This window comes from Pan troglodytes, chromosome 6 (genome assembly GCF_028858775.2).
Source record: "Pan troglodytes isolate AG18354 chromosome 6, NHGRI_mPanTro3-v2.0_pri, whole genome shotgun sequence".
NCBI classification, from domain to species: Eukaryota; Metazoa; Chordata; class Mammalia; order Primates; family Hominidae; genus Pan; species Pan troglodytes.
The window spans coordinates 72,179,497-72,192,185 of NC_072404.2; the positions used below are offsets into that span (position 1 = coordinate 72,179,497).

A 12,689-nucleotide genomic window follows, 5' to 3' on the forward strand; every position below is an offset into this window, starting at 1 on the left:
TAAGTTTTCAGTCCTCTCTCACCCTGGGAGGAGATTATTAAAGACCCAGCTCTTTCTAGGGAGCCTCCCCTGCAGATGTCTCAGGCTGCTCACCCCAGCCATGGAAGAAGCCTTTATACTGAGAAAAGCTACAGGGCCCTGGAAATCTGGGGACCCACAGGCAGATGTAGTTAAGGTTAAGACGGAAGGGGATTGGGAGGGTCTTACTGAAGATGAAGTTGTTACTGTTTTGAGGCAGTTTCTAGACTTTGTAAAATAAAACACAGATTTATGTAATAAAAATTTGAATTCCAAAGGAGGAAGCACCAACTATAAATCTTTAAAGATTGCAAAGTTTAGGCAGAAAAGGGGTTGCTTTTTTTTTCCAATCAATTTTGAGGTTTATTTTGTTAATGTTGAGGACACACCGGGGAGAAAGAAACACAAGTCGCAATAGGATCTGTGTCCTGTGTTTTTTCCAAAGAATGTTTTGGGAACTTCAGTATTTAAAGAGGAAAGAGCAAGTGGGAGGGGAAGAAAAAAGGCCGGGTGGGGGAAACAAGAGGGAGTGTAGGTGATGAGGCTATTGGCTACATTCCCATGAGGCTCTGATTAGCACTCAGTGAATCTATATTTTACATGTAGAAAGAAAGGGGTCGGAGAAGTCAATCATGCATTCCCCCTTCTCTCTCTCCCTCAGTAACTCTACGTTTTATACAAGATAAAGTAAGCATGTGAAATTACAGCTGTTTGGGAATAAAAGGAAGCCAATCTTTGCATGACCCAGTTCCCAGCTTTACTTTTGGCATAGTGAGTTCAGGGTCCCAAGAGTTTATTTTCCTTCCACATATATCTGCAATTTTTGATATTACCAAAGTCAAGGGCAAAGTTTTCATTAGGAAGTTGGCAACTTCTAGGAAAGGCTTTATTCATTTGGGGGGCTGTAAGGTACATGGATATGCTTTGGTCAGAAACAGGCCGAGGCAGACAGCCGGGCCAGAGTGACTCAGCAAGTCTGGAGCACAGGCGTATAAATCCACTTTTTGTTTTATTTGTTTGTTTAGGTTTTTTTTTTTGCTGTTGTTTTTGAGACAGAGTCTCGCCCTGTCACCCAGGCTGGAGTGCAGTGGTGTGATCTCAGCTCACTGCAACCTCTACCTCCTGGGTTCAAGCAATTCTCCTGCCTCAGCCTCCTGAGTAGCTGGGATTACAGGTGCCCACTACCACATGTGGCTAATTTTTTATATTTCTGGTAGAGACGGGGTTTCACCATGTTGTCCAGGCTGGTCTCAAACTCCTCATCTCAAGTGATCCACCCACCTTGGCCTCCCAAAGTGCTGGGATTACAGGCTTGAGCCACTGTGCCTGGCCAGGGAGGACTTTTTTGAAGATGCTTAACATTTTACATCTCAATAAGAAAAGCAAAAGTATTCCTTTTAGATAATAAATGTATTATTTTATTATTTCCATTAAAAATTATGTAGTAAACAATTATTCATTTGGAAACACTTCTAGGAGGTACCAAGTTTCATCTCATAAAATTTAGCATAAAACTCAGAAATCAAGATAACAGGGTATAGACTAGAAATATTCACTGTCACAAATTTACCATGCAAAAAGAGGTACTAATGTTTTCAAGAATCTATGTAACTTCACCAATTACCTACCACATTTTCTGGTGGAAATGTATTCATTTTCTTTTCTTTTCTGTTTTTTTTTTTTTTTTTGAGATGAAGTTTCACTCTTTCGCCCAGGCTGGAATGAAGTGGCACAATCTTGGCTCACTGCAACCTCCGCCCCCCGGGTTCAAGCAATTTTCCTGCTTCAGCCTCCCAAGTAGCTGGAATTACAGGCATGTGCCACCACGCCCAGCTAATTTTTGTATTTTTAGTAGCGACAAGGCTTCACCATGTTGGCCAGGCTGGCCTCGAATTCCTGACCTCAGGTGATCCACCCCTCTTGGCATCCTAAAGTGCTAGGATTACAGGCGTGTGCCACTGCACTCGGCCGGAAATGTATTCATTTTCTAAAGCCAAAATGGAGAAGAGATTTTCTCTATTTTTTCCCTAGATAGCTAGCATTCTAAAAGTTAAGGCTTGGAATTCTGTTTGAAATTACCCAGCTAGGCTGGGTGCGGTGTCTCATGCCTGTAATTCCAATACTTTGGGAGGCCAAGGCGGGTGGATCACCTGAGATCAAGAGTTTGAGACCAGACTGGCCAACATGGTGAAACCTCATCCCTACTAAAAATACAAAAATTAGCTGAGTGTGGTGGCTAGCGCCTGTAGTCTCAGCTACTCAGGAGGCTGAGGGAGGAGAATCGCTTGAACCCAAGAGACAGAGGTTGCAGTGAGCCAAGATCATGTGACTGCACTCCAGCCTGGGTGACAGAATGAGACTGTCTCAAAAAAAAAAAAAAAAAATTACCCAGCCATAAAAAAACTACCTGTGACAATTACTAAACTCAGTCTGGAAAACAAAATAGTAAATGAGAATTTTTAACAAATGGAATATACGTAGATATTAATTTTTTTCTGAAACTAACCTCTTTTACACCATTCGTAAATATTTTACCTTTTAATTTCCTTTACAAATTTTTCACTATTTGTTTTTCGCTCTTTTTTCATCATTTTTTTCACTATTTTTCTGCCCCCTTAGAGAATCCAGAAATTATTTCTATGTTTTTCCCTCAATACCAGCATCTGATTGACCAGCAATGTGTCCCAAAGAAACGGAAGCTGAGTTGGGTGAAGACAATCTTAATGTCTCAAGGTGTCAGCCTTTCCAAGTAAGAGTACACCAGGAGATTTCTCTCAGCTCCAGGGCATCCACCTGCTCCCTCGAGAGGCTACACTTTGTACCTCAGGCAGTCCTGTGGGAGAAAATGACCCAGGAGCTGATATTCATTAGGCACTCTAGCAGACATAGTCATGGTGGGTATCATGGTTTATTCCCAGACAGTACTGAAACCCAGGACCAGGAAAAATCTGAAGGGTAGCTGAGGACACATCACCCCATAAAGTTTCCAAAGGGAAACTGTGACCCCCCAAAATTCTGATAAGATCTCTGTGCCTAGGGAAGATAAAAGGAAAAGAGGCGCAGAGATTTTTTACAATAGTGTCCGGGGATTACTCTTTGCTTTCTTCTTACAGAAAATTTTTACAAACGGAAAACAAATCTTTTAAAAAGTACCATCCAATGATTTCTCAAAAAATGATTAATTAAAATACAGTATCAAAAATGTACACTAGGGCCGGGGGCGGTGGCTGACGCCTGTAATCCCAGCACTTTGGGAGGCCGAGGCGGGTGAATTACGAGGTCAGGAGATCAAGACCATCCTGGCTAACTTGGTGAAACCCTGTCCCTACTAAAAATACAAAAAAATTAGCCAGGCGTGGTGGCGGGCGCCTGTAGTCCCAGCTACTCGGGAGGCTGAGGCAGGAGAATGGCGTCAACCCAGGAGGCGGAGCTTGCAGTGAGCCGAGATCGCGCCACTGCACTCCAGCCTGGGTGACAGAGCGAGACTCCGTCTCCAAAAAAAAAAAAAAAAAAAAAATTTACATTAGGCACCGTGGCTCACGCCTGTAATCCCAGCACTTTGAGAGGCCGAGGCAGGCAGATCACAAGGTCAGGAGTTCAAGACCAGCCTGTCCAACATGGTGAAACCCGTCTCTACTAAAAATACAAAAATTAGCCGGGCGTGGTGGCGAGCGCCTGTAATCTCAGCTACTCGGGAGCCTGAGACAGGAGAATCACTTGAACCCGGGAGGCAGAGGTTGTAGTGAGCCGAGATCGTGCCACTGCACTTCAGCCTGGGCGACAGAGCGAGACTCCGTTTCAAAAAAAAAAAAAAATCTAACTCAAATACATTGTTTTTTGTAAAGTACCACATTGGGGGAAATAAAATTCTTGCTTAACCAACTATAAACTGCCAAGTACCCTCCGATTACATAACCAGAAAATTTCCACTTTGATCTTACAAATTAAGAAGTTATGTAACTGTACCTAACCGATTACTGAATTTGGTTTTATTCATCATACACCACTTAAAAGTCTTTCCTTCAAGCCCCTCCCATGGACCACAAATTACAAATCATAGCTGGGTGCTCTACGATTTTTGAACCACTCTTCTATTACATTTTTAAATATATTTGCAGTGACTTCCATGAATTTTTAATAGAAAAAAGGAGGGACTGGGACCCCATGGACCAAAGCTCTTCCCATTTATGAACCCTGCACCCCGAGTTATCGGCAGAGATGCGGCACTGCGGGTGCAGAGCTGCCCAGCGAGGGCTCCAGGCCAAGGCACAGTCACTGCGCAGGGAGGAGACATGACGCCCGGGGTCCGGCTGTCAGCCCAGCCGCCATCTTATGGCTGAAGGGGACTGAGGGCCGAGCTGCGCCAAGGACAACTCGGGCCGCGGATTTTGGAGCCCAGTGCTTGGAGCCTGGAGTCCTGCCACAGCCACTTCCGACCGGTTCCAACCAGCCCCTCCCCCTCTCTCGGGGTGTCGGACCGCACTCTCACCATTTCTAGGCTTCCAGGTGGTCCTGGCATCTTAGCTGTGCATCTCTCAATACCTGCAGATAACGGAGCCACAGAGGCTGGGCCTCTAGGAGCAGAATACACAGAGCAGTAAAGACTAGACCTGGAGCTCCCGCAGCAGCTAGAGACAAAGGCCCCGCCAAATCCCGGAAGCCGTCCTGTCCGCTCCAGCTGCGTGCCTGATTGGACGGGTCCCAGCCCAGCGTCCCTGATTGGATAATGTTTAGGGCGCCACCCCCTAATGCCCTGAGTGACAGAATATGTGCTCAGCGGCTGGGCTGAACGTAGAAAGAGTGAAATCCAAGCTGCAGGGTTCTCAGGAAGGGCTTCCTCCCTGAGCGGACCAGGCTCACACCAGAGAGTATTTGCATATAACCCTGCGTATAAGGTCGTATGCCTTTATAAATAATATATTATGTGGCTATTCACACATGAAAATAATGCAATAACAATTATGTAAAATTTTCCAATTTTATGAGCTCCCTGGCTTCTTGTCCTTTGAGCGGGTAGCCTGACATTTTTTTTTTTAAAAAGGCAGTCCTCTGAAATTGAATGTGAGCCACATGTGAATTCTAAATTTTCTAGAAGGAAAATTTTAAAAAGAAAAAAAACAGGAGAAATTCATTGTAGAAATTTAATTAACCCAATATATCCAAAATATTATCATTTTAATATGTGACCAGTATGTAATTATTAACAAAATATATATATTTTGGAAAAAAAATTAAAACTATGTATTTTACCTTTCTACCACATCGCAGTTCAGACCAGCCACATTCCACGCACCCAGTAGCCACAGGTGGCCAATAGCTGCCACATTGAAGTACAGCTCTGATGGGAGAAGATGAAATCCTGAACATCCCTTTTCTTTTTTCTTTTCTTTTCTTCCTTTCTTTTTATTTCCTTTCTCTTCTCTTCTTTTCTTTCTTTTCCTTTCTCTTCTCTTCTTTTCTTTTCAAACAGAGTCTTGCTCTTATGTCCAGGCTGGAGTGCAGTGGTGCAATCTCGGCTCACTGCCATCTCCACATTCCGGATTTAAGCAATTCTCCTGCCTTATTTTCCCCAGAGTAGCTGTGATTACAGGCATGTGCCACCATGCCTGGCTTATTTTTGTATTTTTAGTAGAAATGGAATTTTGCCATGTCAGCCAGGCTGGACTTGAACCCCTGACCTTAAGTAATCCTTCTGTCTCATCCTCCCAAAGTGCTGGGATTACAGCCATGAGCCACCACACTGGGCTTGAACATCCTTTTTCTGCCATAAATAAGGGGAAAGTCTTTCCCTACCAACATCTCTCTTCAGTTCCAAGGGTAGAACAGATAGTGGCCATAGAAAGAGCAGAGGACAGCAGGAATAAAATAACAACAGGAAGACCACCTGTTGCCCACCGTTCTTCCAGAGATCAGACAGTGAACAAAGAACGATGGGGCCACAGAAGAAGAATGCTCTATGTCTACAGATCCCTCCCTGGTCTTTCTTTTTCTTTTTTTCTTTTTTGAGACAGAGTTTTGCTCTTGTCACCCAGGCTGGAGTGCAATGGCGTGATCTCAACTCACTGCAACCTCTACCTCCCGGGTTCAAGTGATTCTAGTGCCTCAGCCTCCCGAATAGCTGGGATTACAGGCATGTGCCACCAAACCTGGCTAATTTTGTATTTTTAGTAGAGATGGGGTTTCTCCATGTTGGTCAGGGTTGTCTCGAACTCCCAACCTCAGGTGATCTGCCCGCCTTGGCCTCCCAAAGTGCTGGGATTACAGGCATGAGCCACCATGCCTGGAAAACATTTTTATCTTCTAAACAAAACTCAATACCCCTGAAACAACTGCCCAATTTCCTATTATTTATCTTTTTCAAAATATCATTTTGGTTTCTGTTTCTAGCTATCTCATGTAAGTGGATTCAGACAGTATCTGTTTTTTGTGATTGTATACTTTATTTATGTTATTAAGATTCACCTCATTTTTTAATGTTACATTTCCGGATTTTGAAAAGTTGAGTTTAATATCTTCACTTATATCTTATTGTACACAGGAGAATTTATACTGGAGAGAAACCCTCAAACAGTTGTTGACGCTTTCTTCAACTTTAGGAAATTTGTATTTTAGACAGACCCTATGAATAATATAATAAATAGAGAAAAACCATTTGTTCTAAGAAGTATACCTTAGAAAACACCAGAGTGTTCACATTAAATAATATTCTTCAAATTCAGTAAATGTAAAAAAAATTAGAAATCAAGTAGAAGTAATCATCAGGTAATTTGCAGTAGAAAACTCTAAGACACTAACATTTTAGACATTACTCTAAACAGTGTTTATTATACAGAGTAATCCAAAGTTAAAATATATCATTTACTTTTGTGTAAGACTAAAAGAAGCAAGGATTTGATCTTTTGAGGCGTTATAGTTATATTTGACTTTTCTTATTTTGCATGGAAAGAATTTTAAATTTTCAAAATATGAATGTTGAGGTAATTTAACTCTCAAATCACTTGATGTTATGCCTTCGTTTGTAGCATTTATAGAAAAGCATTTGATCAATTGTTGGCTGCATTAAAACTATGAAAAATGCTTCTATGTTAGATTTGCTTTATTTATTTATTTATTTATTTATGAGATGGAGTCTTGCTCAGTCACCCAGGCTGGCGTGCAGTGGAGTAATCTAGACTCACTGCAACCTCTGCCTCCCAGATTCAAGCAATTCTCCTGCCTCAGCCCCCCGAGTAGCTGGGGCCACAAGCGCACACCACCATGCCCAGATAATTTTGTATTTTCAGTACAGATTGGGTTTCACCATGTTGGCTAGGCTGGTCTTGAACTCCTGACCTCAGGTGATCCACCTGCCTCGGCCTCCCAAAGTGCTGGGATTACAGGTGTGAATCACCACGCCCGGCCTCATTTTTTTTTTTTTTTTTTTTTTTGAGATGGAGTTTCGCTCTTGTCACCCAGGCTGGAGTGCAATCGTGCCATCTCAGCTCACTGCAACCTCCGCCTCCTGGGTTCAAGCGATTCTCCTGCTTCAGCCTCCTGAGTAGCTGGGATTACAGGCACCTGCCACCACGCCTGGCTAATTTTTGTATTTTTACTAGAGACAGGGTTTCACTACATTAGCCAGGCTTGTCTCGAACTCCTGACTTCAGGTGATCCACCAGCCTCGGCCTCCCAAAATGGTGGGATTACAGGCCTGAGCCACCATGCCCAGCCTCTCATATACTTCTTTATGGAGGATTATAGATACTGAAATTTAAGATGCAAGGAGAAAATTTAAGTGTAGACTCTCTTTGTGATTGACTCTATGATAAGTCATAATACCCACAAAATGCATGAGGGAAATGTTTAGAGTCATAGTCTACTGCATTACAGTCAGAAAAATTTGAAGTTTAAAGAAGTAAATTGGTTTTACCAATTGCACATTAAGACAATAAAATACAGTTAATTCTAAGATGCTTGTTTTATTTTTTGCTTCAGTGAAAACTCAAACTTAATTGACAGTGTTTTCAAAATTTCAGTCAAATTTTCAATGTGACATCATCTGTGTGTGTGTGTGTGTGTGTGTGTCTTCTTTTTTTTTTTTTTTTTTTTTTTTGGCAGAGTCTCACTCTGTCACCCAGGCTGGAGTGTGGTGGCACGATCTCGGCTCACTGCTACCTCCGCCTCATGGGTTTAAGCAATTCTCTGCCTCAGCCTCCCAAGTAGCTGGGATTACAGATGCTCGCCACCAAGCTGGGCTAATTTTTGTATTTTTAGTAGAGACTGGGTTTCACCATCTTGACCAGGCTGGTCTTGAACTCTTGACCTCGTGATCTACCCGCCTTGGTCTCCCAAAGTGCTGGGATTACAGGCGTGAGCCACTGCGACCAACCACTTCATCTTCTTTTTAATTTATGGCTGCCCATCTCCTGCTTCTATAATCTTAGCACGCTTCAGATTAGGTGGAGTCTTCTCTTTTACATCAGGGCCATCTTTGCACTTACTCCCAGTCTTTTCCAGATGCAATTTCCAGCAATCAGCTTCCAATTTACGTTGCTCAATCACAGGTGTTTATTCTTTCTCTTGTCCAGGTTTAATATCCTAATTCTCAGTTAGTGTTCTTTTTTTTTTTTTTTTTTTTGAGATTGGGTTTCGCTCTTGTTGCCCAGGCTGGAGTGCAATGGCATAATCTCGGCCCACTACAACCTCCACCTACTGGGTTCAAGCAATTCTCCTGCCTCAGCCTCCCAAGTAGCTGGGATTATAGGCATGCACCACCACGCCCGGATAATTTTTTTTTAATATTTTTAGTAGAGACAGGGTTTCTCTATGTTGGTCAGGCTGGTCTCGAACTCCTTACCTCAGGTGATCCACCCACCTCGGCCTCCCAAAGTGCTGGGATTACAGGCGTGAGCCACCGCACCAGCCAGTGGTTTCTTTTATTGAGATTCACGGTGCTTCTGGGAAGCCATGAATGCAACCAAATCAGATTCCTCTTGACCATCTCCTCTTCCTCTGAATCTTGATCTTACACATGCACTCATCACTGCAACTAGAAGACAGTGAACTGAAGACCACCAAGTCTCAGTCTCAGGTGAAAGAGTCTCAACCATTGGAATGCAAGCCACATCTAGCCTGTGTGAACATAATTTTTTTTTTTTTTTTTTTGAGATGGAGTCTCCCTTTGTCGCCCAGGCTGGAGTGCAGTGGCGCAATCTCGGCTCACTGCAAGCTCTGCCTCCCGGGTTCCCACCATTCTCCTGCCTCAGCCTCCTGAGTAGCTGGGACTACAGGTGCCCGCCACCACGCCCGGCTAATTTTTTGTATTTTTAGTAGAGACGAGGTTTCACCGTGTTAGCCAGGATGGTCTCTATCTCCTGACCTTGTGATCTGCCCGTCTCGGCCTCCCAAAGTGCTGGGATTACAGGTGTGAGCCACCGCACCTGGCCGTGAACATAATTTTTTTTTTTTTTTGGAAAAAGGCGTTTATTGGTGTGGTGGTCTCAACAATCCCCATGAATTGGAACGCACGGCCCCCAGGGCCTCCCACCCCCTCCCTAGAATCCCTCCCCAGTCCCACCCCATCCCCTGGACCCTGGGAATGGAAGACAATGTGGGATGGGGCCCATGCCCCCGTCTGAGGTACAGTCACTGAGCCTTGCCCTCTCCTCTTCTCCACCAGACTCTGAGTGGTGTGGTTTGGGGTGGGTGTTTATATAGAGGGTCTCCTGGGAGTCGGAGTTGGTGACATGGCATCTTTATCTGGGCTCAGGATGTCTGTGTGATGCCTCTCTGTCCCCCACTTTGTGTGGTGTGGTGTACCAGGGTGGAGTATTCCTACAATCAGAGCTGAGGCTGCAGCCTCTCAGCATCCCTTCCTGACAACAGATGCCTACCCAGGGGGAAATACAGCTAGTCACCAGCTACAGGACAGCTGGAGCCAGGGGGCTATTGCTGGTCACAGTCGCTGGTGTGTGTGTGTGTGGTGCATCTGAGTGTGTGTGAGGGCAGTCAGGTAGCCTTTGGGAGGTACAGTTGGTGGAGAGGCCAGGAAGTGATAGACCAGCAGGCCCACACCTGTGGGCCAGCTGCAAAGGCCCCAAGGGCAGCTGGCTGGTGCCGCAGGTGGGGAAATCAAGGCCAAGGGGAGTGGTGGCAGGGGTAGGGCAAAGCACTGAAACAGACAGGTGACTCCTGCCACCAGTCTGACAGTTGGATGGAAGCACCGATTGGCCCAGGAGGGGGCCAGAAAATCCAGGGTAGGGAGGGACAGGAAAAGTGGGAAGGTCTCAGGCCACTGAGCCAGCGATGGAGCCTCTGGCTACAGGAAGCTGGTGGTTGACAGCAGGGAAGCCCAGAACCCAGATCGAGGTCCCCCACTTACTCGCAAAGGCTGAATGACAGCTTGACAGGTGAGTGCGATGCCCCTCCCCACTCCCAACCTGCCAGGAGTTGTCCTTTCGACAGGGGGAGGGGTCAGTGTGCCTGCATATATTGGGGAAGCAGGGAGCCTGGTAAGCCTCTCTTCACAGCTTCCACTGCAGATCCTCATACCTACCTCTAGCCAGAGGTGAGAGGCAGTAGGGTTGGGGACAGTGGACATGGGGGTTTCGGGGGTGGGAGGACGGTTGAGTCCTTTCCCCCAGCCCACACACACACACACACACACACAGAGACACAGACACCTACACACGCATACAGGCTTACACTCACACACCCACACCCACACAAGCCAGTTGACAGCCTGAGCTAAGAGAGAGGGGTATGGGGTGGCGGGAGTGGGTCACAATCGGAAACGTGAACGGGTAGCGAGAATGGCTGTAGAAAGATACATAACTTTGCGTTACCCCTCACAGTGATGGGTTCTCTAAAGATCTTTCTTCCTCTGCCTCCTCCTCTTTCTCCTCTTCTCTTCTTCCTTGGTGGCCGAGAGCCCTTCTGCCCCCACGAGACCCAGGGCTCTTGCTCCCCCTTTTCTCTCACTCTTGGCCTGAGGCCTCCTGCAGGGGGAGGCGAGCTCCACTGGGTTGCGCCTACATTCTCCACCACAGCCAGCCCAGGGCGGAGAGGAGGGCCAGGGGCCCTGGGGGCCTCAGAGCTGAGTTCTCCAGGGATCCTGGGCACAGGAGCCGCGTGGAGGCGCTGGACGCTCCCAGCCGGTTGGCGGCGCAACACGTATAGTTGCCGTAATGCCGGGCGCTCATGTTGGCAAAGAGAAGCATCGAGCGGGTGCGCTCCGTCTGCACCTTCAGGCCCTCGGCCGTGCCGCTGCTCAGCAGTCTGTCATCCTTATACCACTGGAAATCCGCGGGGGAAACCGCCATGGCTTCGCAGCGCAGTAGGCGGCCCGGCCCAGCGCGGTGCGGGCGCTGGTCACGTCCGTGATGGTCGGAGGATAGTTGACTGTGACCAGCACGCGGCGGCTGTCGGACGCCGAGTTAACCCCGTTGTGAGTCACGCACTCATACTCCCGGCCTGGCCCCGCTGGATGTCAGAGATCTCCAGGATCTCTCCCTCCGAGGTGAAGCCGTCTCGGAGCTGTCTCCAGGTGACCGTGGGCTCTGGCCGCCCCACGGCCAGGCAAAGCAGGTTCACATTACCCCCCTCATTCACCGTCACAGGCGACGAGATGTTTACAACGCAGGCAGGGACGTGGACAATGAGGTAGACCTGAGTGGTGTACGGCTGGTGGCGGGTCTGGAAGGAGCAGGTGTAGAGGCCCTCGTCGCCGAGCCCCACCTCGGTGATGAGGATGGAGAACTCTTCGGGGGTGTTGATGAGCAGCCGCACCCGCGGGTCGCTGGTCCTGCGGTCGTTGCCGGCGTACAGGATGTTGGAGCGGTTCAGCCAGGCCACGCGGGTCACATGCTCGTCCATGAAGCAGCTGAGGGTGGCGTTGTCACCTTCACACACTGTATAGTTGTCGGCAGGAGAGTTGAACTCCAGGCTCTGGGAGAGCAGCCCTCGGCTGATGACGGCCAAGCCGGCCAGGGCGGCGGCGGCGAGAAGCCGGAGCCGGGCCCCGGGAGCAGCGGGGGGCATCGCGGCAGAGGCGGCACGGAGGGGGAGGGGAAAGGGGGGGCCGGTCCGGGGCGCGTGAGGCCTGGGGGGAGAGGGGCAAGGGGGAGGGGAAGGGGGAGGGGGACCCCGCCTGCGGCTGCACCGGCCCGGGGTCGGGGGAGGGGGCTGGGGGGCGCGACCCATAATTTTTAAAATCAAACAAAAGTGGCTTTAGTATGTTTAAATTATTGTGCATTGAATGAAGTATATCCTGTCACCATCTGTAACCTATCCTACCTTAATCAAGGCTGCAGGTAACAAATGGTAATAATACATTATTGGGTAACATAGTAAAATGATATCTCTAGTAATCCCTTTTCCCAGTGCCTTTAAACTTCAAATAATTTGAAGAATGTTGTTCTCATAGATAACAACTTTATTTTTTCTATTATTTTTGTAGCTACAGGGCTATAATCTTAGTTATTATAAACACTTATTCAGAAGGATTTAATCATTCTTGGATCTTTCAAAGTTGAAAATACTTTAGTATATTTATGCTGATTGGAACCATTTACAATTAACATGTAATAAAGCATAAAGTCATTATCCAATTTTTCTAATTAATTAGCTTGTAGCAGATGACCATAAGAAATATTTATTTAATTCTGTTATGGCAATTGCTAATTGCCATAGTA

At 46.7% G+C, this 12,689-nt stretch overlaps 1 protein-coding gene and 1 pseudogene across 5 annotated transcripts in view; both read right to left on the reverse strand.

Moving 5' to 3' along the window:
- ZNF680 (zinc finger protein 680) overlaps positions 1-4,710 on the reverse strand; it is a 65,795-nt gene extending 61,085 nt beyond the window's left edge. For 3 of the 5 annotated variants that reach the window (XR_008536368.2, XM_054655602.2, XM_054655603.2), the window contains exon 1: positions 4,508-4,683. Coding sequence is in view for 3 of the 5 variants with exons in the window: in XM_054655602.2 (XP_054511577.1) it covers positions 4,508-4,537 (30 nt within the window). In the remaining 2 variants the exon portion in view is untranslated. Of the gene's footprint in view, positions 1-4,507 lie in introns of all 5 variants that reach the window. The other 2 variants (XM_054655601.2, XM_016958716.4) reach the window with 2 other exon arrangements.
- A 3,241-nt stretch (positions 4,711-7,951) lies between these two features.
- LOC100609447 (igLON family member 5-like) lies at positions 7,952-12,043 on the reverse strand (annotated as a pseudogene).
- Between the last annotated feature and the right edge of the window lie 646 nt (positions 12,044-12,689).